Here is a 27,857-nt window from a genome sequence, read left to right on the forward strand (position 1 = left end):
CCTTGGAAAGATGCCTGCAGACTCTTTCGATCCCTGCTGTGCACAAATGCACTGAAACATTTTGAAATAGATGTCGATTTGTCGTCATACCTTCAATCTTGTCTTACATATATATATATATATATATATATATATATATTTTTTTTTTTTTTTTTTTTTAATTAAAAAAAATGTGCGTGTGAGGGAACGAAATGTCAATTTCGTGCTTTATCCAGCAGGTGTCCTCAGTGGTAAACATTTGAATGTGATGGCTCTGCATTGAGTCCTGAAACATCCCAGAATTGAAATACCTTATTCTCCCCCCCCTCCCCTCCCCCAGTTTAGATGAACACTTACAGGCTGTACGGCCAATTTGTGAGTGTGAACCGTGAGGGGAGGTGGCAACAAAGGGAATGAAAAGAAGTTTCATTTCAGCGATCTTTAAGCCTCGAGCTCTCTCAAGACCTCCTCGGCCTCTGACAAAGAGCACTTGAAGGCCTGGAAAACATTCCAGAGAGGCAGAAGTACCTGGTGACATAAAGGTTGTTGTCATGATCACAAGCGCCTTCGCATCTTCCGCTCAGAAATGTGCAATGACATTTGATTTCACCTTAACTCTCTCTCACCGGCTGTTTCTTGACTAACGCACGAGCGAGGCCAAAAGTGCAACATCTGAATTCTTGCATTTCAATCTGGTGGCGGCGCTCCTGAAACCGCCATCCATTGCACATTGGTGCTTTTCAACTTTAGAACCCCGGGGTACTGAATATTGTCTGCCACAAAGTGAAACGGAGCAAGCGAGCGTTTCCGACCCGCAACTTGCATTATTTTGACCCCCGAACGCGGCAGAGGTTCTCCGCTTCTTCTCGTTGGTTTTGTCTGGCGCGCCATTCACAGCGTTGAAAGTCCCAAGTCCATAACAGGCTGCCGGAACGATGGCATTGGCATGTGACGGTCAAGGCCACAACATGGAATGCACTAATGCGCCGACCTAACGAGTAATTGTGCGGCAATTACTCGCGAGCGTGGTCTCCCCGACGGTTCTCCTTCAGACTCCGATGAAAGCGCTGACCTGGTTAGCTTTGTGCCGGGGAGGGGGAGGGGGAGGGAGGGCTGCACCCCGACCCCCACCCACGTCAGCCCGACGTGCCCACCAACTTTGGTCATTCTCAGCGAAAACACGAATGTGCCTTTTGAAGTGACGGAGGAGGAAAAGCTCGCCAATGCAAGTGATTGGAATTGCGTGTGCGCTGACGTTGCAACAAGCCTCCGTGGGACTAAAAGGGGGCGCATGGAAAAGTCACAGCGCCCGCGTGCAATTGAAAACGTGCCCCAGAAGACAGTCGAGCCACTCGTCACATATTTCTTTGACTTGAACTCCAATTGTGACTCCCGCCATGTTCTCATCCGCACCACAATTGAAATGAATTTCCATGCTCGATACTTTTGCACGCGCGTTAGTCAAATGGCGGCGCCGCGTTTCTTCTTCGACGGGTCAAGAACGTCTATTTCGCATTTGGCAGATCGAGTTCAGCCGGCGACGATTCGAGCGATCGATCGATATTGGGTTTGGCAAAGCGATGACGTAATGCGAGCGGCGATGGTCGGCTCCGGCGCGGGGGACATTTCCGCCGAGCGCCGGCGGAACGTCGCGCAGCGCGCAGGCAGGTGAGCTCGCGCCGCCCCCCTCCGCGCGCGGCGCACATGGTACGGTCCGCGTGCACTCGGAGTTGTCGCCGAGGAGCTCGCAGTGTGCACGACTCAGCGCAAAGCAGCGAATTGGCGCCCGACGTCGCTACGCGTTGTCGCCGAAATGCCGCCCTCCTCTTGCCCGACTGACCTCGGATGGCACGGCAAGGTCGCCGTCTTCCACCTTTGCTGGCACATCTCAGGTGAGTCGCATTTGATTCGGCGCTTTTGTTGCGCTTCGCCGGCACTTCCAAGAGAAGTTTGGGGGTCGAGACAAGTGTGTCGCGCACGCGCGCCTCGCAAGTTCTTAACGCTAGGCCTCCCACGTGGCCTCAAAGTGAGGATTTGGCTTTGGTTTGGATGTACAATTGCGATTTCTGCAGGTGCGTCGCTCGGAAACAGAAGAGCTCAGAGAAAACTTGGCTGCAAGTTGACTTAGCCGGCCGCTAAGGGGTGCCTCCTTGCTTGCCTCCTTGCTCCCTTGCTTCCTCGCTCACAGGTGCCGCGTCCCATCGGAACGCCGAGGAAGACCTGCGACACCTGCGACACCTGCGACACATGCTCATTCACTGGCAGCCATATTCACGCCTGGACGGTCTCTGTCCGACTTGCACGTTTCCACCATGTTCTCGACCCTCACTTAGAAAACAGCAACAACAACAACAACAACAACAACAACAACTAAGCCCTCTCCTTTATTTTTGCTGTGCAATGAAATCATTTTGCTTTGGCGGATGCACAGCAAGTTAAAGAATTGGCATCCGCGTGTGATGCGCAGCAAAAGCTTCGCTGTGCGACATGATGACAATTCGACTTCATTGGTCTGAAAGTGATTTAGTTGCGCCAAATAAAGTCTCTTTGTTCATCTCTGCATGTCTCGTGACAGGCAAACAATGAAGCGCCAGATGGCAGAAGGTACACTTAGCCCACTTAGCCATCGTAGAAATGGAGACAACGAGCTCTCAAACGCAACGCAACGGGCAGAACGTTTCTCCCAAAAAGTTTTACCGTCAAACTGAGGATTACATGGAGAGACTCGTGTATTTGCAACGACCACCTCACTTTGAATGTTATGCGAGCTTAATGCTAACACGCAATGCAAAGTGCCATAGATGGGATAAGAAATAGCATCTATGTGGCGGTGTTGGCTTATTTGAACACAAACTGACGTAGACGGACTGTAACAAGACCCGTAGGCATATATTCCTGATGCTCTACGGCAGTATGCTGAGTCAGATATGAAACTGTGTTTATGTGTGTATTCTACCGCCCCCTGGTGGTCGAAGCGCGCACACCGGAAGGAGCACAATGCGGGGCTGGAACAGATGAATGGCGTTTCCATTCATTTCAATGGGGAAAGATGAGTTGAGAAATGACTTGTGAGTTACGAGCTTTGTCAAGGGTCATAAAAGCTGAGGCACGTCTCTCTCTCTCTCTCTCTCTCTCTCTCTCTCTATACTTCTGGCGTTTTTTGTTTGGTGGTGTGTTGTGAGAGTCTTCGCATGTAAGAATGTGCCTTGGCGCAACAAAGTTTGGGGAGGGAGCGACGACGACAACTTGGATGCTAGCGTTGTTTGCATGCGTACCCTTTGCTTGCAATGACCACATGGTGCGTGGCCCATCAGCAAACCTTTGCGTTCTTCTTTCGTGATGATTTATTTTTGGAATTTTCTGCTCTTGCAGTTTGCTATGGGGGCATAACCCCTTTGGTCGCCTCTCACGCAGGTCAAATGAATGCTCTATGGGGTTTCCTTCTGGAGATCGATCCAGTGATTTCCCATGATTTGTTTGCGGTCAATTTTCTTGCTGCTAATGGTGACGACGTTCTTTGATTTGGCACAATGCTTTACTGTAACTAAAATTAGCGCGTCATTTGTTGTAACTAGTCAAGTTATTTCTGTCCCAAAAGTTTGAATGAGACTGCCTGACTTACCCTGGTCACAAGTGGGCTCACCAAGTTCCAAGTACTTTTTACTAACAGGCCGTGATTTGCAGCAAGTTATGTTAAAGGAGCGCTTGTTTGCGCCTGGCACGGCGCCACACATACCGCCGGGCCGACGGGGCGCTCGGATTGGCATCCGGTGGGCGGGATCTAAGCCGGCGCGTCCCCGCCGTCTCCTCTCGGTGGTCCCGCTGCTTTTTTTCTAATAGCTGAAGCGGAGCCCAGAGTTTGCAAAACAAGCGAGCGCCCAAAACAATGAGCGTATTCAAAACAATGAGCCAAGCACAAGCCCCCTCCGCAACTCAACGGAGCAACGTGGAGCGAGTGTTGTTTCTAAGGAGCTAACGCTGTCGGTTCACTTGATGCGAGAGTCCGTCGAGATTCCGTCGCGTCGTCTGGCGGATGCGGGATTTCATCGCCGAGCCGCCGATATCCACTTGTCGGATAACGAAGCGGTGGGGCACGTGACGTCGCCAAACACAAATGCGCTTCGTGTTTGGCACTTTGACAACTTCGCCAAATATTACTTGACTGTTATTCTCAGAAAGAAGCTAATGCTGGTCATTCTGTCAGTTGAGAAAAATGTGCACTAACACAACAGCTGTTTCTCTTTTGGACTTGACATGACCGCGTTTAGTCTGCTGTGCCAAAGTGGTTTTATTTTTTTTTATTTAAAAAAGACTATTTTCTTTTTTTTTTTTTTTTGCTTGAGTGTGAAACTTTGGCGTGCCGAGCCATTGGCTGAGAAACTCCTATGTTATTTAGTTAGCTAACAGTGGCGCGGACCTGCTAAGCACCTCGCTAGTAAACACTTTTTTTTTTTTTTTTTTTTTTTTGTAATTATTTTATATATCAATGTGCAAGGGGGCCCAACCACATGTATTCGTATCCAAACAATAAATGGTAACTCTTCCGAAATAGCTTCAAGCAGACTTTTTGGTGCACTAACATCACTTGAGAGCTGAGCACAGGCCCCAACGTCTATCATGAGTATTTCTTCAATTTTCATGCCATCGGGTTTGAAACAATTGTTTCTTAAAGATGGTGGCTTTTGGATTGATGGATACTTGTACCACTGTCAAAGCCAGGCGGCTCGTACACGAACTTGATTTGTTAGTTGAAGAAGTCTGGAGCGCAAACGACGATTGGGCTGTGCTCCGTGGTCTTCTGCGCTCCCTGCAGCTTCACGCCGTCTATTTTATGCTCCCATTCCCACTTTTAGCAAGACTCCCATATTTCCATACTTGCTGCCACTTACACGTGGATGATGGACTAACTTGAAGAAGTAAGTGCCAACGCCTTTTCTATCGGGAACATTCGGGTTAAGAAAGATATAAATCGGACGATCCCGCCCAAAGTGTCTCTGACATCAAACCACATTTAAAAAAAATTAAAAAAAAAAAAAAAAAAAAAAAAAAAAGTCCGTTCAAGTCTCGTGTGGATCCGGGGAATCCTCGGAAACCCACTCGAAAGCTTCTCTACTAGCAGGCCTTATGTTCGTTCCAGTATTTGCCACCCATCCGTAAGTGGCGCATGTGAAGGTATTGTTGTCCAAAGAGAGTCCCTGGGGAGCCACGTGTCCTTGATGCTAGGATATCTATAATCTGTATTTCTTTTTTTGTTTTACTGAGTGTGACATTGTGTTGGATTTGCACACCTAGAAGCTCCTTTTTGAGACTCCCCGGGAAGCGCAAGAAGTACATGCTTCCTGTTACGTCAAGCTAGGCTGCATATATGATCAAAAAGACTTTGCCCTTATTCTCGTCACTTTTTATTCTCAGGCAGAGGAAAAACCAGGGCGCGCTTATGTAAGGTTGTCATGTCGCCAATAAAAAATTGAACAGAGTCGCTATACCTCTGTCATGACATATTCAGAAGTGGAGAAATGCCGCTTCCTTCCCTCGCCCCGTGCTGCCGTTTGCCGTCGAGCGTTATTTTTGTGCCCGGGCTGAAACTGGAAGTAGAGAAATCAGTTCTACGCTCGCTTGAGCAGTCGCCGTCGCCAGTCAAGTTTTGGGGATTTGAACGCGACTTCCAAACCTCTCGTTGTCGTCCGCATACAATTTTTGAAAAACGACTGAACTGACAAACCATCTAAGGACGCAAATTTTAATTAATCCAATTCCGCATACTACGTATTTCCCCAAACTGCTCTATATTTGAAGCGTGCACTAATCCGACGTGGTAAGATTTGTCGTTTCCAATCTGAATCTCGTAAATGCCCAAGAGTCGACCCTTTTGATGTTCGGTGCCAAAGGTTGTGTAACTTGGAGATCGGAGATGTTTAGTGGTTCGCGTAAGTGCTTGTTTAACCGTTAGTTTCAATACTTTCAAGGCAAATGTATGCGATACCGTTCCGAACGGGCCGTCGATTGCAGCAACGTGATGTGGCACGGCTCCGTACGCTCGCAGAACAGCATCTTTTACAATGCCGTGATTTGAAACCGCGCCGACAAGGCTATTTAGAACGTCGTTGCTAAATGTGGACATCCAAACGACCAGTTGTAACAAATGCAACATAAGCTGTGCCTAATGGAAACCAGCACGTCAAATTGGGCTTTAAAAATGAGCCTAAAGTCTAACGCAAGCAGCAGACATGGCATCGCCGCGCTTCTTTGGCTCGGGCCCTTAAAATGGTGTCATGCGTCTCTTGGGACGAATCCACAAGTTTGAAGCGTTGTTGGATGCGTTTAGTGGCGACTGACTTTGCTGTGAGGAGACCGAAGTATTTCTTAGGAGATCTTAGGCTGACATCATGATTTATTTTCCAGGACGGTTGCCAACTGGTTCTATTTGCCTCCGAGGGCTTCAAGTGAAAATATCATCCTCTGTTTGCACTGGTACAATTTGATCCCCGCCGCCGATGAGCATGTGCAGCGATTGAATTTTGCTTTTGTGTGTGTGAAATTGCGAATCCCTTGTTTGAGGCGACTAATTAGCGGCACTAAGTGAAGCAACATTGCCGCGACCCGTTCACTCGGCGTCACGTCCCTTGGAGGATGCAGTGGTGTCTTTTGTAGGGCAATCTCCTCCCTATGCGATCATTATTCAGTCAGCCTATCGCTATTGCGCAGAAGAAAATCAATCAGTTGCAATGAAATAATTGTTCGAAAGCTGGTTCGCGTAGTCAAAGTCGTCCGGCGATATTTGAGGACGCCGGTCTTTCGAGAGGGAGTTTGGCCGGAGAGGGAGCCCGTTTTGGCAAACCAACAATGGAATCTTGTTTTGGGCTCGGTTGCCCGGTAGCACAGCAGGTTTCGATGAGTCTTGATGTTTTTCACGCTGGCAATTTGTTGCAATTAGTGATGTAGTCCTAAGGCTTGGGCGCACATTTTAGAATTGTCTTTCACAAAGCTGTGACGTCATTCATCTGTTTTGCGTTAAGCGGAGCCTTGACGATAGCATCCCTCATTCGTCTTTCCTCACATGCCCCCCCCCCCCCCCCCCACACACTTTCTCTGAGCGGTGATGTCATCTTCCGTGGACCGCGTGTACCCTCGCCTCCACCGGGATCTTGTCTTCTCCCCGTTTGCCTTTCCTTAAAACGATGAGCTTCCGGCTTTTGAGCGGTGGCACAATTGTGACAGAGAGGCCTCGCCGGGTTTGCGGGAAAAGAGGACACGTGGCGACGGGGTGGAGGAACGCTTCGGATTAAACGGATTCGTCAAACGAACGCTCGCACTGTCATCTGTGTTTTATTTGTTTAAATGCTTGACGCCTTCTGTGACGCTCTCATGCTTTGAATCGCGTCTTATCGCCGCAAATGTCGCATCGCGCTGCGCTTGAAGAGCTGTGAAACATTAGACGCGACGCCATAAATATTCCTGACTGGAGTTTGAACAAAGTTCTAGTGTGACCTATATTGTCTCTCTTATACGGGGGGGGTCAAATAAATTTTCAACCCAGGCCAGTGTTGGAAAACTCATTGCAAGTGAAAAAAGTTTCTTTTTCAAAATCAAACAAACATTTTTGCATTTAAGCACAAACCTATTGGCCAATGTGCCTTGTGTCAATTTTCAACATTTCCGAATGTTCCCATATTGTGCCTTCTGGCTAATGTTGAATGTGGGTGGAACATTTCTGGAGGGTTTCCAGTAAAGTTTGAAATTGCAAATGGAGAACTAGCTAGGACTTGTGGATAATTGAATGCAATAATTAATCCCCCCCCCCCCCCCCTTCAAACGGGCGGTGGTCATTCCTCAAATTTTGGCCCGTAAATAATCGAACAAGCGACAGTCGTAAGTCAAGGCAGCACTGAACTTACGTGACATCTGGTTGCTCTCGTCCGGTTTATGCTCAAATATATTTTTCTCCATTCGTTTTGTAATTTGCTGGTTTATTCCCGTTAATTTGAAGTTTCCAACTTTGCAAATTCCCCCAAATCTTGCGACCGTGCTTCTCTCAACTTTTAGCTAGCTGTCCTCGACATGTATTCTTGTTAAAGGTTGATGTTGAAATTTGGCCTCTACTGGCTGGACGGCATCATTGTGCAAATGGTGGCCGCTCCGAATTCAATTTGAATCAGACCCCCCCCCCCCCCCCCCCAAGACTTTCCAGACCACGTACCTGTTAGAAATGTACTCTGGCGTGTGCGCGTGTGTGTCATGGTTTCTGTGTTTGGGTCATTGAATTCTCCGTGCGTCTTTGGCAGGGTTGTTGGCCAGTCAGGTGTCGGTGCCCCCCAGCGTGAGCGCCGTGCTGGGGAAGAACCTGACGTTAGAGTGCCGGGTGGACGTGGCCACCAACCTCACGCTCACGCAGAGCTCTTGGGAGCGGCGCTTGCCCACCGGCTCGGTCACTGTGGCCGTTTACAACCCGCGCTACGGCATCTCCATTTCCCCGGAGTTCATCCATCGCTTGTATTTCCGCTCGCCCTCCTCCCACGATGCCACGATCGTACTGGAGAACGTGGGCTTTGCCGACACGGGCGTGTACACCTGTAAGGTGGCGACGTTCCCGCTCGGGAACACGCAAGCCTCCACTACTGTCGGTGTGCTCGGTAAGCACGTACGTCCGAAATGTCAAGTTTCTTTGTTATACGTCGTCAATCGGGTGTTTTTGTACGAAGCCGTTGTTGTGCTTAATTCCAAAATGTTTTCATTGCACCCACTTGAATGCGATGCCTTTTAATTCCCTTCCTCGTGTTGCTTTCTCCTTCTGCGAACCCGAAGTGGAGCCGAAGGTCTACGTGTCCGCGGGCTCGACGGCGCTGATCGACGGCAGCAACGAGACGGCGGTGGCCACGTGCATTGCGGAGCGCGCCCGCCCCCCCGCCGAGGTGTCGTGGGAGTCCGAGCTTTTCGGCCAGTCGGAGGTGCAGCTTTTCGACGACGTCAACGGGACCGCCACCACGCAAGTGCGCTACCTGTGGCGGCCCACCCGTCACGTCCGGGGCCGCTCGCTCACGTGTGTCGTCCGCCACCCGGCGCTGCTGAATGACTTCAGGGTCCCCTACCAGCTGAATGTGCAGTGTAGGTGCATCTGTTCGCCCTGGAATGAAGCCAGGGAGCAACAATGAGGATTACAGGGTAGCAGGCGGCGTGTATGCTGTTAAATGGAGTGCAATTTTGAGCACCGTCTCAAGAAAACTATTTGACTGATGTTTTTCTTTTTAATCAAAAACAAAGAATGACTTAATCTAGAAAGGCCCACCGCATTGGGTCTTTCGTGTCGAGGTGTCTCAGTCATTTCATCAAGTTTTGTGTCTGTGCTGCAGTTGCTCCCGATATCGCTGTGGCGGGCTACGACGGAAACTGGTATGTTGGCAGGGACGATGTTCGAATGACGTGCAAAGCCAATGCAAACCCGCCAGCTCATCACTTCAGATGGATCAGGTGCGTCTATATATATATATATATATATATATATATATATATATATATATATGTGTGTGTGTGTGTGTGTGTGTGTACACTGACCGGCCACATCATTAGAGCCAATTATGCAATCTTAGGAGATCCTAAAAATGTGCCTTTCCAAAGATAAAGCTCAATTTTAATTGACTCCTTAAAGGACCTTTAGTGTCCAGATGGCCCATTTTTCACTAACCTAATCCTTACACCCCCAAAATGACAACATTTCAGGAAAGAGAGGGAAAAAAAAGAGAGAAAAAAAACCGCCATCTTGCTTGAGTTTCCAAACATGGCGGCCACACGACACCACTGCATGCAAATAGCCTTTAGGTTCACACACGCAAATGCCCGTGTGACGTCATCTTCCCAAACTCTCTTTCAACGGCGAGCGACGCAATCAATACGATGAGTTGACAAAACCCCTGGAAATGAATCTACTGTACCTCATGTGGCTGCCTTCCTTCTGCAATTAAGCATTACAGTGATCGAGTTGAACAAAACAAGCCTACTCAAATGTATCTAACCTCACAATTTTCTCTCCTCTTAAAAAAAGTAATAAAAATCCAGACTTTCAATATAGGCCACAATTACAGTGCAGAATGCGTACTCGTTTAATAAGTACAAGTGCTTGTCTTCTGTCGCTGCCGTCTGTAGGCTCAGGCAGGTTTCGACTTAAATGTGGGCGGGCCAAAATCTGGCTGAAAATCAAATGTCTTCACGAATCAAGCCTAAAATTACTGGGGGGGAGGGTGGACTTTGTTCTGTTTTTGTTTTTAAGTCCTGACATGTGGAATACGTGTCAATGTTCACAGCCTCAGTAATAAATGAACAATGTGTTATTGTGGTCGCATTTTAGCTGAATCCTCATCGAGAGAGTCAGACCGTGCAAGCGGTCCTAGTGTTGCGGTCAGTCTTTGTATATTTGTTGTTGTCGACGAGATGTCTTTTGTCTTATAATGGAATGCTTTTGTACAATGAAAAATATTTCATACCGCTTCATGTGGAGTCACAGCGATCGCTCTGTCCTGGGCGGCACACGCGGACCAGTCAGCATCTTCTTGTAATCGTTGACTTGGCGCTTCAGCGCCGCCAGCTTTACACATCAATCCACAGAAAGAGTTGCTGCTGTCCGGCTTCTGAGGGACGAGAGTCAGTTTCCAGATCAACAGTGGCGTTTGCTTTGCTCATCAGTTAAAATATTCTGAGTAGAATACCGTAATTTCTCATGTATAACGCGCACCCCCAAAATTCTGGAAAAGCCTTCTACCTATGTATAATGCATTTTTACAATGCATGATTTTGCTTCTACCCATATGATCAAAACATGAAGTATTATCTGTATTTTGTTAGTTTTTTCAAAGAATTATTCTGAAGTTAAACACTTTATTTAAACACAATACTTTCTTTTTATTTACTTGCTCTTATTTTGAAATTCACAGCCCTACTTTGATTTAGTAAATGAGAAAACACACATTTGTGCTCATATGTTTGATTACCCGGGCGGAATTTGTAAGCTGTGTACAATTCTTTTAAGAAGACATGATGGACCAGGCGAAACTCATTTAATTTTAGTTTAATGGGATTCAAATTAAGCTGTCAAGCATTTCAGAAAAGCATTATCATTAAACAAAACACAACTATAAAGAAATTAATGATGGTTGTTGTTCAGTCATCAGTCGGATTTATAAAAAAATACAAAAGAATTCACTAATTCTCCCTGGGTATGTAGTCCTATGTACCCCTGTCATATTGGAATGAAAGTGTAGTCTACACCTTTTCCATAACCTCTAGGTGGCATACTAGAATGACAGTGTACAACTTTTTCATAACCTCTAGCGGACGGTGGCATATTGGAATGAATGTGTACAGCTTTTTCATAACCCTGACCCTCTAGGTGGCAGCATACATTGATAAAGTGTGAAAGTCTTTTTAGTTTTCTCCTATACCCATGTATAATGCGCACTATTGACTTTTGACAATCTTTTGGGGTAAAAAAAAAAACTGCGCATTATACACGAGAAATTACGGCAGTCCTTTCAGACTTCTGACAAGTTGATCCGGATGCTGCTGTTCTTGGTGTGTTCCAGGCTGGACGGTGAGATGCCGGAAGGCGTGGAAATCCTCAACAGCACGCTGCTTTTCCTGCGTCCTCTCCAGAAGAACGACTCTGGCGTTTACCGGTGTGAGGTGGCCAACGACATCGACCTCCGCAGTCGGGACCTTCGCGTTCTCGTACAAGGTGAGCGCAGCGTACGCACACCGCGACGCGTCCGGCTGCCATTTGCCTTCCGATGCACAACGCGCATGACTGAGCGTGTTGCTTCTTGGGACGCTGTCCTTTTAGCTGACATGTGACTCTGCCTCACTCCTGGCAGCTGGCAGCCTCCCAGGGCATTCACATTCACCAGCATGTATGGGCACTTATCATACTTGACCCGCAATTGCATGCTGATTATAAACATGAACACTCCAGATGTTTGGATGGCACCTTTTTGGCCTTTTTGCGTTTTCCTCTCCCTTGAAATGTGTCATGGTGGTGGTGTGTGTCTGCGTGTGTGTGTGTGTTTGTGTTGCTTGTGTGTCACGCAGGAAGATGCAAAAGTCTTCAGCCTGACTGGGATGATGTCTCCCTTTCATAAAACATGAACCAGTTCTTTTCAACTCTTATTTATTATTTATCGTACATACCGTATTCCATTTTCTTATGAGTGGGGCTGCGTAGGCATTCGCTAGATGACGCGTCGGTTTACTTCTTTTTGTGTGTCAGCGGGCTCACGCGTTAATTGACCACCTTCCATGATTGTGTCCCATTTATCCCCACAAAGGCTTCAGAACTTTTGGATTTGTGCTTTTCACCAATCAGACGTGAACGCTTGTCGCTGATCTTGTCTGGCATTTCTTGTGTTGCTCTTTGTCTCTCTTGTTTTTGTTTTTTTTCTCTCTTCGGTTTTGCGGTCCCACGTTCAGATCATCTTATGCTTGTTCTATTAATGTTGCAAGACGTTATGGCAGCGTCTTGTTAATGTTGTCAGTCCTGTGTATTTATGCGACAACTATGCATTATGTGAATTTCGCAGGAAATTGTATGAAAATCTAAACATTGCGGTCAAACTGTTGTCGAGCCAGCAATGTGCATGTGGAAACAGCCACAGCAATTCGCTCTGAAAATGCAGAATAATGCCACAATACATTCCGCAAACCGCACTGAAACGTCTGTGCTCTGCTGCCGCGAAGCAGTTATGACATAATATAAATATAACATGAATACAAAATCGGAGGGTCATTCATGAAAATAACTGACAAACTAAACTGCAAAGGAAAGTTCAACAATGTAAAATGTTGTGCTTGCTTGCATTTGAGTTCAGAGTTTTATGTTGACAAGACTGGAATATTTCATATTTATGTATTCAACAAAAAAGGTAAATATGTCCCAACTTGTCAGTCTTATGTCCGCTGACTCCCTCGGGGGAGGGGGGAGGGGGGAGGGGGGGCACGGTCAAAATGAAGGAAGTAGCATTTCCAAAAGTTGTTTGTTTCCCGTCCTACTTTACTGCGCTTATCGTCACGCACAAATCAATTTGCTATTTTTAAACATAACGGAAGTTAGCGACTCCTGTAATGTCAAAGGAGAAACTCGATTGGCAGTTGACGCCGCAACACGACGAGTCAACTCGAGCGTGCGGACCCAGAATGCCCGGCAAGGAGATCATGGTGACGTTTTGATGTTCTGAGCCTCTGCAAGACTTCAAAGGTAGAAGCAAACATCCCCGGGATGACGAATAGATTCAATACAATTTGTCAAGCACTGCTAACCACGCACTCATTTCAAATGTGTCCAATAGTTGTCCTATATGCTCAAAGTTCTTCCATATTTCTCAACCTTTGGTCTTTATAACCCAACAAGCCAACGTTTGCCTAGCGGTGCTGCTTTTTATAACCTCGGTGTACTTGGACGATCCTTCTTTCAGCTATCGTCACGACTGTATGTAACCGCGACGATGATATCGAACCTCAAGCTTCAAAGATTTGTTTCTCAATATATCTTGCATGTTGGAAGATATCTGTGGACAACATGTGCCTGAAATGAGAACCAAGTACTGCTCAGTTGTGGAGATATAGCTTCGAACTATTTCAGTTTTACTATTGGACAGGATAACATATCATCAGCAGGGTCAAACAGACTCTAAACCCGGCTCACGTTCCCTATTAGTGGCTAAAACTAATGCCCCCCCCCCCCCCCCACACACACACACACACGCACGCACAAATCATGAAAACTGAAATGATAAAAAACAGTTTGAGTCGCCCTTCCCCCACCAAATAAGAACTTGAGCGCCTTTGTTCGCATCAGCAGTTAGCTAGTAGCGCAATTGGGAGGAGCAGTTAGCTTACTAGCTATGCCCACGCCCTGAAAATGCATCATCTCTTGGCCAATTTAGAGTGCCTCGTTGTCTGCTGTGAGTTTGTGCATGTCACGCAGGAAAAGAGGTTAGAGCGGAGGAGAAGGGGAACGTTTAAGAAAAAAAAAAATATATATATATATATATATATATATATATGTGTGTATATATGACTCGACGGCCATTGGCAATGACACGTTGAGGATGCTGACTGTAGTTTCGTGCATGCCGTAGTTTAGTCAACATTGTCAACCTCTCCCTACTGTCGGTGAGTGTTTCCCAACCTTTATTGAGCCAAGGCACATATTTCACAAGAGGAAAAATCTCACGCCATACCAGCGAACAAAAAGCATCCGCTGTATACTGAAGTAATGATCTCGTCTCAAATCGATTGTGTGAAATCTGGGCTAAAAACTATTATTGTAAGTACTAAGGGAACCAAAAAGAAGTCATTTCATTCAGTCTATATATTTTTAAATGAATCCGTTATCGGAATGTTATTCTGTCAAATATCGGAATCTGCTTCCAAAAAAATCCCCAAGTTCGGAGCCGATTTAATTGTAGCTTGTAGCATCTAGCGGAAGAGAATGTATTTGTGCTGCCTGTGACATTATCTGTAGTAAATCGCCCCCTCAAATTGTGAGCAATGAAGTGAAATTGGATCAGTTCCCCTTCTGTCACACGAATGTGGTTGGGAATCGCTGCTGTCGTCCAACGTAGCGGCACTGACTCTGTGCTTGTCTCTCCTTCCTTCCCGCCCTCCACTCCCATTAGATCCTCCCATCTCGCCTTCCACCATTACTGCTCCCGTCCTCTCCGCTTCCTTCTCCTCCTCCTCCTCCTCCTCCTCCTCCTCCACCCTCGTGGACGATAAGCTCCGCGTTCATCTGGGCTCCCCCACCCTCCAAGCGCTCCCCGAGAGTAACCTGGGCACCGTGGTGGGTGGGGCTGTGGGCGGGGCCTTGTTCCTGCTGCTGCTGCTGTGTCTGGCCGGCGTGTGGTACCTGCGCAAACGGCAGACCTTCCACGGGGACCGCTACGCCAAACGTTACCCGGGCCCGAGCGACCTCCGGAAAGCCCCCGGCGAGCGGCACCGGCTCCACGCCGCCGACGCTTCCGCCGCCGGCTCCCGTCGCCGTCAGGACCACGACCGAGAGGAGTGGGGCGGCCGCGAGCTCGAGCGTCGCCGCGGCGACGACGGAGACGAATGCCCGTCGAACGGCTACACGCGGGCCATGAGGGAGGGCGGTCACCGCGAAGAGCGGCAGACTCCCCCGCAGGGCCGAACGGACGATCGCAGTCCGCGGCGGCAGCCCGGCAGGCCCAGATACGCGCACGCCCCCAAAGCTACGAGCAACGGCGCCCCCTACGTGCCCAACGACCGCTACGATAGCGCTCCAGAGGGCGATTACGTCTCTCACAAAGACGGCTCGGTCATCTCTCGTAGGGAGTGGTACGTTTGAGCGGCTGCCCGCTCCTGGCGTCCCGGTCACCGCTTTACGAAACTCGGAACACTTTGCACTCTGGAAGAAACTTGAGACGCGCTCGTGACGTGAATGAGCCTCGTTGCGGCTGCGTTGGAATGTTTTGTTCCGGTCGCTAATGTTGTCGGGTGAGGAAGCCCCCGGTGGCCTCGCTTTTCTCATTTGCACATACCGATTTGTTTCAGACCTTTGACCTCTGGATAAGCTACACTGAGATTAAAGTGCGGACCGGAACCTGATGTACATTCCCGCCGCCGCGATGAATTCTCCGCCATTCAGATGTTCACTTGGCCTGAGCTCTCGTTTATGGAAGTCAAAATGATGCCACTGCCCTTTGCCCTTGTCTCAACATGACTTTCATCCTTTCATTCTAACAACATATTCTCTGCGAATTTGATTAATTGAAGCATTTGAGGCTTTGCTAACCTTTTCATACTACACACAAAAAAAAAAACATTCTTAATTAGTTTGTATATTGGTTGCACATGATTGAAATGTGGTAAACTGACAATGTTTGTGTCGTGTGCAACCGACGTACACGATCAAATGAAGTCCATTCAAAGGATTGTTTTGTTTTTGTTTTTTTTGGTTTTGTTTTGTTTTTTCCCCCCCTCCAGTGAAGGAACGTTAAGCAGGGAAGCCAGGTCGCCGCCAGCAGCTGTCGTAAGGACGTCTGCAAACGTGAACGACCCCGCCGCGCACCCGCGTTTAACCTCTCGGGTTCGGCCTCGACGTGACAAAAACCGCGTCGGACGGTTTTGGCGCCGACGCGTCCGCGGGGAGGTCGTCGCTAACGTGGCCGCCGTCACGGACCCGAGTACAGTATTGTTCCACGGCTGCGACATCGCCGCTATACTAACCGCTAATCTGTCGCCGTGTCGATTAAATAGTCACGTTCACGACTTCTCCTCAGATTAATTTATTGTTACGAGTGTATAATAGCCATACAAATCTGAGTTTTAACTTTGCCCGCAATGTGTTGCGTAGGCCAACGGGGTCATTGGAAATTTGCTTCACTCAGCTTTTGTCTTTTTCTTTTGATGCACATGCAACCTTGAACTGTCGTTGATTTGTTTTGGTGGCCAAAATAATTGTTTTTCTTTTGGGTCCAAACGTCAGGATATATTTTCAGGAGCTCTCCGAGAGGTCGAGTGTTTTTTATGAGACGGGATGGAGGAGATCTGACAATCTCCCTCTTGCACAGTAGCTTGTAAACGGTAGCCTTTTGTCGCCTTCGCAATATTCGCTCCAAGACGCTAAATATTTGCTCGTGTGTAGAAATAAGACGACAACGTGCGCATAACTAGACGCCAATGAAATGGAAGCATATCTTGGCGTATCGCAGGGTCCTGTAGCTTGAAACGGAAAGACGCGTTAGGCCGCTTTACAGTAGACGTCGTCCGATCGTGACGATATTATGAGTTCGGGTGTAACTGTTGTGCTGTGATTAGGCACGCCGTCGTCGTAGCGACACGTCGGCCAATCGCGTGGTTTCTAATGCGAATTGCCGGCCGCGTATTTAGAGGCGTGTGCTCCTCGTGTTAACGACTACCTTCAAGTCTTCGCGGCCGCATTGTCCGGTTGACCTCCGGCGTTTGTCGAGTCGAAAGAGTGCCATCTTTTGAGGGCACTGCTGCCAAGCGTACGAGTCATGTGAACATGGTTTTTTTGGTTTTCTTCCTTTTTTGAGGAGAAAAGAACTTGAAAAGACACAAAATTGCTCTTCAGGCAACGTTCGCGTCCGGAGGAGAGTTTCTCGGGCCGCGGCCATATTGCGCGCCGCAGCGATAGAAGACGCAGCTCGATGCGCCGTTTTCATGGCTGGCTGGCAAAACGAGCTTTTGCGGCCACCTCGCCGTCCAGGCGAACATCCGTGTGCAGGTAACGGGACGCACGGCTGCCCAATCCCCTCTCGTGTTCGCTTCCACGCACTAAGGCGGAAACCTCACTTATCGATTTTTGTGTCGGATTCATCGAGTTTGCTCGAGCGAAGCGAGGGCGACGAGACACCTTGGCAAATGAGCTAGTGCCTTAGAAGATGTTTAATGTTTGTAGTTTTCCTGTCCATGCTCGGTGCCATTACTGTTGTACTGTTCTCAGTGCCATATGTTCCCCATATACTTGACAGAGTATTGCAAACCCACTTTAGGCACTAAAATGCAAAACCTTTGTTGTAAATCAATTGCGTTGACGAGTACCACAGTAAAACACTGTGAGTAGCTTACGTTCGATCAGCACCTTTTTCTTTTCTCTGTGTGTTTGTGTGTGCGTATACACACGTACAGTATTCAAAAGGAATGTAAGTTCATGGAAGGAAATACATATTTATGTCAGTGAAGCATTGATTTGTCATGTTTTTGCCCCAGATACTTTATCTCAATAAAGCACCTAAGCGCAAGTGAGTTCTTTTCTTTGGTGTTCGGCTCTTTGTGCTCGAATAAATGACATCATCTCTGGCTCCCGAATGCTGCATAAGACCACCCACCCCCCACCCGCTCCGTCGGCCCGCACATCTGGGACGCTGCCGATGATGTAATGCTTCCTCGCTTCGTCTTCATTAGCGTGCCGTTTCTCGGCATTATCTGGGTTTGCGCTTATTGACGTTAACTGGAATATGGGCCGTTTGTGCTCTGCCGTAATTTGGATTTCCAGCGTCAGATTTTCCTTTTTGGATTCAGCGCAAAAAAAAAAAAGGCCCCTTGCTCCTTGTCTTGCTCCTTTTGTGAGTTACCCCCCCCCCCCCCCCCCCCCCCCCCCCCCCCGTGTGTCTCCCCTCCTGTCTAGCAGCTGGTAAAATTAAACGCCGAGTGTTTGTCTGGCCCCGCGTCCCACTCCCCAGCCCATTGACTGTCCCCATGGCAACAAGCTCGCGGGGCTGCTTCGCGCTACCTGGCCGCCAAATCTGGAGAGGAGGGGCGGGGATGCCGGGGGTGCACGACGCTGTGACAAGCGGCCGCCGGGAATGTCCCGTTCGCCCCTGCTGCGCGACGGGAGTCATCGCCCGAGTTCGACCTTGACGTTCTCCGGCTTCCGCGTGAACACCGCCGTTTTCGCTCATCACCTCGAAACGCAGACGGGACTTGGCGCAAGTGAAGCGTCTCGACCAAAACGCGATGTTCGAATCGCTTCGACGAAAACTTGAAATTAGCGTTTGACTGAAACGTGACCGTTTCCAAGGTTACTTTTGACGACAGACCAAGCGGCCGAGCGAGGCGGGGTCAAATGGTCGCCATCTTTGAGCTGGGAAAACAAAATTGCGATATCGGGTTCGATCGGAGACGCTTAACCTTCCCGTTGTAACATCATCGGCATCAGCTCCCTCATGTTCGCAGCGTGACCCTTGACCCTGGCGTTGAGGTTGGGGGGGGAGCTGTCGTCACCCGTGCCCTCGCGTTTCGTCTTTAATTCACCTTCCGCCGTCAATTCTTCGTCCGTTTCGCGGTCAGCGTGTCCCTCGCTCGCAGCCGAGATGGAAAATTCCTAGAAAGTTCTTCTATTTCAGCAGAACAGATGATTAATAATTCCACATATTTCTTTGCCACAAAACTTGCTTTTTTTTTTTCCAAAAAAAAAGGCTTTCATGGATTACTTTGATGCAGAATTTCCCACCTCAATAAAAAAGGTTTTCTCAGATCTGCGTTGGTGCTTTATAAAGGCAAAATCATAATGCAGCACAATGTCCGTGACGGCGAAATTCATCTGGATGCATTTTGTATTGCATTTACTGTCCTGTTTTGTTTTCCGGGGCTGTTGGCCGAAAATGGAAAGCGCGTGTCGTCTTGGGTTGCGGGTGAGCTGGAGTTACTAACACCAAGTTACGACTGATGCTCCTCAGGATTTTTTTTCCCAGTGAAAAAGTTAGAGCCAAATGTTAGAATTAGTTCAGTAAGAGGGGGGGGGGGGGTGGAAAGAAAAGAAATCAGCATACCGTGATCTGATTTGCATATTTGCAAAGAGAAAGAAAGTCCATGTGATTCAGACGAACAAAGTGCAGCGTGACCTTTTGAACCGGACGGCGGCGGCTGCCGCTCCTTTCGTCTGCCGCGCGGCGAAGGTCAGTCGTCGCGCATTACGGCGGGAAGGTTGACGAGCTGCATTTTTAAAGCGCCGCCGCGGCCCCTGTCGTAGTTCGGACGGGATGAAGGGCGCGCGGCGGGGAGGACGCTCCAAAGGCCGCACTTATCCGCGTGCGTCGCGATGGAAGTGCGATTTAAGATTCATTGCAGGGCGTTATTGATCCCCGCCACCTGCACAGCTAAATCAACTGTAATTGACCCTCGCACGTGTACTTTTCCTCCTGTCAACTTTCATCCTCCGTGTGTGTCGCGCTCGCGGTTTTTCACGCGGTCCTGCTCGGCCTGTGACATGAATGCATCTTAATCACCGGTAAGCCTTAATCCCTTCTGTGGGGGGGGGGGGTGGCGTATGCAAGCATATGGTCAAACAAAGCTAATTCAGCAGACGTTACGACAGTATTTAAGCTCCACGCACGCAAAGCGGCGAGGTGAGCAAAATGGCATCAAAGAAACGCTTTGCAAGAAAACACAAGGCGGCGAAATGCGCTTGCTTCACTCCGGCGGTCGTCGTAGGGCCCGACCGGTACGGGTTTCCGTTTTTAGGCTTCCAGATATTTGCCAGAATAAAATCACGATAACCAATTCATTTTCAAAATATGTAATTGATCAAATCAATTATTTTTTTGTCCCCGACAATAAAGATATCAATTACAGGCAAACTATTTGACTTTTTTTTTTTATTTTTTTTTTTTTATACTTTGTCCTTTAGTGTTTAACTTTTTTTTGAATGTCACAATCTTTGTCTCATATCGGAACGTGTAAAAAAAAAAACACACACGAAAAAGCCCCCCAAAAATGGCAGTTTTTGACCATTCGAAAAGGGCGAATATTGGCCGATTAATCGGTCAGCTGAAGAATTCTTCAGGCCCTCGTTCCTTGTAACTGATTGGAACAAGCATCCGATGAGCATAATGGCTAAAGCCATTGATCGATTCGAGCTGAATGTCAACATATATGCCGTCTTGAACATTCACAAGTAAGGGCTCTATCTCATATTTTGCCTTTCCAAAGAGAATGATCCTCAGCTTTGATCGACACTGTCAGAGCCGCATTCATGTAACGTTCATATTGCGGCCGTACTTTTAATGTGGTTCGACCGCGCCGCGCCGTATCCTGGCGGCTGTTGCTAATATTTGGCCCCTCCCCCGTTGTTAAATGACGTCACGAAAATATGAGAAAGACCTCTCTGTATGATGCAGATTGCCCGTGACGAAACATGACATACGGTTCCACAATGTCGGGAGGCATCATAATAATTAGAATGCAAAGTGCTAATATTTTCAATAATTATCGTAAATGTCAACCATGCTGGCTGTAGCACTGCCTGTACTGTCCCTAATTGAAGTCAAATAGCTTCATCGCTATTGCAATAACAAAACAAAACAAAAAAATGAGGCTCGCTGTTCTTTTTGATGCAACGAATACGAAATGAAGTTACAAATATAGTGAAGGAAATTCAACCACACAAACGAGTGAGTGATGTGCATAAATACGACACGGCATCAATATACAACTATAATATTTCACTGTATTAGATGATAATGTGTAATGAAATAAAAATCAAGCTATTAATTAGTTCTAATTTGGAAGTAAAGCTTCACTGCTACTGGTGTGTTTTTTTTTGGGTGGCACTTGGTGGAAAACATTTGCGAACCACAGCACAGGAAATAAAGAAGGTCTTTTGCCAGGGGCGACATCACCGACGCCCCCACAAATTCGGACTTTGTCGTGCAAGATGAATATTGAGTGTAGCTCGCCAGGTTGCCCTCATTTGCGGGAGGCGATCGCGTCATCTCGCCCGCGTCTGAAGGCTGCCGTCTTTTTCTCCTCCCAGAACATTCTGAGGCCGAGAGGTCAAACTCCATCGCTGTTGCCGGGGCGGTGATCGGCACGGTCCTCGCCCTCTTCCTCATCGCCGTCTTCGTCGTCGTCCTGATCACGGCCCGCGAGGCCCCGCCTGCTGCGGCCTTTTCGGACAAAGTGTAAGTCAAAGAAATCTGACTCCACACAAAAAAAAAAAAAAAAAAAGACTGAATAAAATGATTGCCCTTGCGCCTCGGCTGAGGCCTGTCAGCGAGTTCTCTTTCGCTGTGTGAACAGATAGCACTTTGTCTTCTTTTGTCCACTTAAAACAATCAACTCTGCAGACTTTTTTGGGGGGCTGAATGAAGCTTCGGTTGAATTTTGAAGTCCACGCTGCCTGCTTGAACTCGTAAGCTGCGGACCGTCGCGTCTGTGCAAGGTCACAGGTCGATTGCCCTCATTTATCCTTGTTAACGCGTCCTCGCGTACGTCTGTGCAAAAGTAAAAGAAAGTGACGGCTCAGTCAATGAACAGCGTTGAGTTTTGTCACTCCGGTCTTTCCGATGAAAACACATTGTTAGCCAGCGACCTCCTGAACAGGAAAGCTGCACTACTCTCGCTTCAAATTCCAGTTTCACTTCACTTGCAGTAACGTAGAGAAATAAAGTTGTCATGAATGTTGCAAAGCACAATTATTAGTGCCCCAAAGTGCAGTAAAAATATCTTAGACCTTTATATACTATACTCTAAGTCAGGGGTGTCAAACTCTTTTTTTTTTTTTTTTTTTTTTTTTTTTGTCTCGGGCCGCATCGGAGTTATGATTTCCCTCAGAGGGCCGTTAGAACAGTGACGCCATACAAATGTTTAATCATCACCAAAACATTATTACCATGACACAACAAAGGGGAGGGATAGCTAGTTTTGAAATCAGAAGACAAGGATAATAGTTTGTTCAAGTATGGTTTACGTTACTGTAGAAGAAGGGTTTGCTAACAGAAAAATGCGATACCTCAACAGTATTGTTTATTGTTGTGACAATTTGGGTGCAGATTTGAGCAAAAAATCACGGAAGTTGGCGAGCGTGATTTGCGTTCGCGGGCCACATAAAATCATGTGGCGGGTCGCATCTGGCCCCCGGGCCCTGAGTTTGACGCCCACGCTCTAAGTGTTTCTCCGGATCGAGTATTGAATCGCTTTTTCTGCATTCATTGCATAATACACAGTCTGCAAAAATGGTGAGCACGATCTCTGCTCTGGAATCTCTGCTTCGAGGTTTGCTTGTTCACGCAAAAAAACGCAAAGTGAGAAAAAAGGAATATTTAGGGCAGAACGTTGAAAACAAAATAGCTAGCTTTCAATAGTCGTTTGATAAATAAAATCACAAGTTAAAGAAGTCATGTCATGTTTACTTTGTCTGCTATTTATATTTGTTTGATGATCGTAAGCATTAAAGTGGGGAAACAACTGAATTTGAGAAGGGAGCAAAAACTTGTTCATATGCCAATGGGTGTAACATCTTCAAAGTTAGCGATGACTAGCTGTAATTAATCATGCGTACTTTAAACTGACGGATGATTTTAGCTGTGGTGATGATTAATTAGCCAGTGCTGTTTGTTTGCCTTCGCTTTGTCTGAAAAAAAAAAAAGCAATTCAAGGTGGAAAGTGTGCGTCGGCCGTGTGACACTGCAGAAATGCGTGTCCCGCGGTGCTGTAACGACGTTAGCATCTTAAGCGTGACCGTCCCGGTGGGACCGCGGGGCGAGCCCCGCCCCTTTCCTCCAGCTCACGCACAGCATGAGCTGCCGTCTCGGAAGAGAGAAAAGCGTTCCATGTTGGAACGTCATCGTTAAGAAAGGGTCAAGATGGCTATCGTGGTGGCGTCGTCGTCATGAAAGCGTCGCAGAATCAACAAATGCTGACGTCTTATGATAAGTGCCAAACATTTGCGCGCGCACCCGCGATTACAAGTCATCGTGATGAGATTAAAAGTCGTCACGATGAGAGATGGAGTTGTTGCGATGACGTTTTCAAGTGGGCACAATCAAATTGAAAGTCATCATGACAGTGCTGGGGGGGGGGGGGGGTAGTGCCCCCCCCCCCCCCCCCCCCCAGAACCGCCACTGCCTAAATAATAGTCGTAGCGTTCCGAGACTATCGCACTTTAGTGATGTCGAAAGTGTTACATTCTTTTCCGACTGGCGATAGGCCTTGTCTTTGACTTTTGGTTCATGTATTTCTTTCACCCTCTGAAGGATTGACCTTCCCCCGACACACAAGCCCCCGCCCCCCTACTCCGAGCGAGCGCCCGCTGTTCCTTTGGGCGTCCACGCGTCCCAGGTGGCCTGGCTGTGTCAGGTAAAGCTCTCGTCTCCTCATCCTCGCCGCGACGTTAGCGCCGGCACTTTCCCCGCACGTACGTCATCTCCGTCGGATGTTCGCACGCAGAGCCGCGGGGCCGAGCGCAGGTACGACGCCGCCGAGGGGCGGCGACCCCCGGGGGCGGGGCCGCAAAGCCCCAGGCGGGGGTCCCGCCTGGAGTGGGTTTGTCATCAGAGCGGGACGGAGCGGGTCTACATCAACCACCGTGAACACTACGTGTGATGTGAGGCCACGCCACGAAATCCTTCACTCGGAACGCCGTCGAGCTCCGAGCGGCTCGCGACCGTCCGCTGAGCCGTCGGTCCGGACCAGGAAACATCTGGACGCATCGGAGGCCAAACTCTCCTTCTCATCGAGCGTTTAACTTCAAAAAGTTTGAAAAGAATACGTCTATAGTTCATTTTTAGGGGGTTTCGCTGTTTGTTTTTGTCTTTTTCTGTACAACTGCTGCGAATTCTAAGTGACGAATAGAGTCAACACCTGCATATTTGCGGTTCGGGATTCGCAAATATTGCTTTAGCACCATCTGGTGGCAACGTCATGCAAAGAAACTAGGTTGAAGTGTGTTGAGGAGCTTCATTTAGACAGGAGTGGTCTGCTTCCACTGCAGATCACAATGTCATCTGCAAACATCAGGGTCCCCGGGGATTCCGGTCTAACCTCATCTGCCAGCCTGTCCATCACCACTGCAAACAGGAAGGGGCTCAGGGCTGATCCCTGATGCAGTCCCACGTCCACCTTACATTGGTCTGTCACACCTACAGCGCACCTCACCGCTGTTCTGCCGCCCTCGTACACGTCCTGTATCATTCGAACATACTTCTCTGCCGCTCCAGACTTCCGCGTGCAGTCCCACAGTTCCTCTCCGGTTACTCCGTCGTAGGCTTTCTCTAGATCGACAAAGACACAATGTAGCTCCTTCTGACCTTCTCTGTACTTGTCCATCAACATCCTCAAGGCCAATAATGCATCTGTGGTACTCTTTCTGGGCATGAAAGCGTACCGTTGCTCGCAAATACTCCCTTCTGTCCTGAGTCTAGCCTCCACTACTCTTTCCCATAACGTCATGGATGGTGTGGCCCATCCACTTTATAGTTCCCACAGCTTTGCACATCACCCCTGTCCTTAAAAATGGGCACCTCCATTCCTCAGGCATCTTCTCACGCACTAGAAGTTGGACTATTGAACAAGCTGGTCCAAAACTCCACAGCCACCTCTCCTAGATGCTTCCATACCTCCACAGGAATGTCATCAGGACCAACTGCCTTTCCATTTTTCATCCTCTTTAATGCCCCTCTAACTTCCCCCCGACTAATCGTGGCCACTTCCCGGTCCGCCACACTTGCCTCTTCTACTCTCCCTTCTCTCTCATTTTCCTCATTCATCAACTCCTCAAAGTATTCTTTCCATCTCGCCAGCACCCTGCTGGCACCGGTCAACACATTTCCATCTCTGTCCTTAATCAGCCTAACCTGCTGCACATCCTTCCCATCTGTATCCCGCTGTCTGGCCAACCGGTATAGATCCCGTTCTCCTTCTTTAAGATGTTGAACTACCCTTTGGCTTACAATATTTGCGTCTGTCTTGGGGGCAAATGTCCTGTGGTCTGTTTATCACTATTTCTGGCCTGATATCAAAACGACGCTCCGATGCCAGCAAAGGCGCCGATATGCCCTCGTTGTCGGCCTGTGTGGCATGCGCCGGCACATGTGGAAATAATACGAAGGATCACAGAAAAAACAAGAATCGTTATCGAGGCGTCTTGAGACAAGTTTTGCTTTTCATTGTTGTCGTCTGTACAGCAGCGTGCTGATGCGTAGCGTCGGACTAAAACGTGCTGCGAGTGCTGAGGTCCGCCGAGGCCATCTGTACTTACTGTGATGCAGACTGTGAAGGGATTCTTTGGGGGGGAATGGTCTATCACTTTTTTTGCCGTTTTCGGCAAAGGTTAACAGAAGAAACCGTAGATGTTTGTTTTATGCACATATGACCGTGTTTTTGTTTTGTTTTGTCGTTTACAGAGTTACATTCTAAGAGGTGAGTGTTGAATGTACCTTATGTCATGTCAGATCTCCTTTTTTCAGAATACAAAATGTGGAAAATACACTATGATCAAAGTATTGGAACGACTACTTTTTACAGCTAGTGGAAGACTTAAGTGTTTCTATATTTTTAATGGCCACTTGGGAATTTTATTTTTTAAGTGCATTAAAGTTGTAGTGTTTGATTTTTGTATTTTTTTTAATTTCTTTGTTTTATTTGGCCTCTGCATTACTATTGCTTTTCTCTCCCAGACATTCGTAGAACCGTTAAAATAACTGTCATGAAGTGACAGAGTGCAACATGAGGAAGATAACGCTTTACTTCAAATTTCGAAACAATTTAGACTTGATTTAGAATCAACTAAAGGCAAAGATGCTATAGAAAGGTATTTACCAAAAAAGAAAAACGACATAAATACGTACATTTCTGCTAAACACATTGACAGCAGAATATTACTAAAAGGATGGATGGATGGGGGGGGAAATCCATCCATCTTTTGCCTCTAATTCAATTGGAATTATTCTTTTAAAACTTGTCCTTCTGCGACAGGAACAGCCCATCAGAGACTGTTGGTAGACGAAGGCGTGACCCAAGAGCGCGTCGACCATTTTCTCACGCACATCAACTCCATCTGCCGCGCGCAGCAGACTCAAATTTAAAAAGAAGGAACAAGACAAATCAAGGGTAAACATGCGTAATGGCGATTTCGCTAGGCTTGGAAATCACACCGCCAACATCATCGTCCTCACTGGGTCATCAGGTAAGTTGATCACCTCTCTTATATTTTTAATCGACTGTACATTCCCCAAAATACAACATCAAACTGGCAACTTTGTGTGTTCGGCAACTTTCCGACACGAATAAGCGCTGCGCTGGTGACGACGTAGCAGCCCTGACGGCTTGAATCCATAGTTTGTTTTTATTTTTGTTTTGTTGTGTTGTTCAGGGGTCTCTGCAGGGAAATGTTTCGAAGTGTGGAGAAAGCGTGCTGAGACTACATTGCCAGGTGGCGGCCACGTTGTAAGGTCACGCCGTGACCTTACAACGTGGCCTCACGGCGGTGAGGTCACGGCGTTGAATGAGCGCGCGCGGGAACACCGTGACGTGCGTCGATGGGGACGACTTCGTGACTGGCTCGGAAGCTCTTTTTCTTTTCCGACTATTCGCGTGAGCCACGTCCCCTCGCATGCTGACGCTCTCCGACAGCGACACCCGGTGGCCGCGGCAGGAAGTACAGCGGCAGGGCCCTTGCATCTCTCTCGCGAGGACAGCCTTTTTTTTCTTTCATAGGAATTTTGCTGAGGCTCTCTTAGCAAATGTCAAAACCAAAATAATCGGCAGTGGCAAAAGTACTCACACTCTGTGCTCAGGCAGAGACACTTAAAAAAAAAAAAAAAATTACATGTTCAAAAGTACCACTGCTTCAGCTCCTTTTAATAAGACTGGGCGAGATCTTTACTGCGAGGTCACAAAGATTTTGAAGTAACGTTGGAAGTGTGAAGATATAGGAAAAGACGAAGTCAGACAGAATCAAATATTACACCTTTTGTTTCTTTTTATTACAGAAGAAAAGGAACAACAGCCCAGGAAAGAAAAAAAAAAGCGTTTTCAACGTTTCAGCTTCATAAATGCCTTGTAAAAGCAGGCAAAATTCTCTTTTCTTTTCTCCCTTCATCACCAGTGATACGGGGGGAACAATGTTGTCGACTGCCAGGCCAGCACTCGCGCACTTGTGCCTTGACATAAGAGTGACACAACTTCCAAAATCAAAATCAAGCTCTTTATGCCACTCGCACTCGAGGTTGACTGCCAAAATAAACAGGAAGCCAGGAGAATTGTTGATTGTGTATTTGAAACAATCATATCGCTTAATTGCCCTTTAAGCCACTGATATTTGAACACAAACAGTGCAGCAACACATTTAGACATTCGATAGAACAGCACTTACTCACAGTCATACTGCAAATTCTTTATCCTCTGTGAGGAGCTGAGACGTCGAAACTGTCATGCAGTATATCCGTCCATCTGGCTGTCTAATACTGCCCCCTGGTGGCCACGGCGGACAGCAGCACTATGGCCATTCAATTGATGGAAAGTGTGACAAAGGCAGTTTAATTCTATTTAATTACTGTATTTTTTTTTTAAATATATATAAATTACTGTACTATAGAGAGTGTTTTCTTCCCATTAAATAAACACATTTTATTTTT

General features: G+C 47.6%; 1 protein-coding gene across 2 annotated transcripts; it reads left to right on the top strand.

The window, feature by feature from the left end:
• The first annotated feature begins 1,728 nt into the window (after positions 1-1,728).
• On the top strand, positions 1,729-26,123 carry nectin3b (nectin cell adhesion molecule 3b). Of its 2 annotated transcripts, XM_061702395.1 has the most exons (8): positions 1,729-1,871; positions 8,262-8,609; positions 8,782-9,081; positions 9,327-9,444; positions 11,550-11,701; positions 21,257-21,404; positions 23,478-23,580; positions 23,671-26,123. In XM_061702395.1, exons 1-8 carry the CDS (start codon positions 1,793-1,795, stop codon positions 23,824-23,826), a joined length of 1,404 nt encoding a protein of 467 aa, XP_061558379.1. In that variant the 5' UTR covers positions 1,729-1,792; the 3' UTR covers positions 23,827-26,123. The 2 variants fall into 2 exon arrangements, with proteins under 2 accessions (XP_061558379.1, XP_061558378.1); XM_061702394.1 differs by lacking the exons at positions 21,257-21,404; positions 23,478-23,580; positions 23,671-26,123 and adding an exon at positions 14,637-17,729.
• Positions 26,124-27,857: the final 1,734 nt, after the last annotated feature.

Source organism: Phycodurus eques, chromosome 17, assembly GCF_024500275.1.
Source record: "Phycodurus eques isolate BA_2022a chromosome 17, UOR_Pequ_1.1, whole genome shotgun sequence".
NCBI lineage: Eukaryota > Metazoa > Chordata > Actinopteri > Syngnathiformes > Syngnathidae > Phycodurus > Phycodurus eques.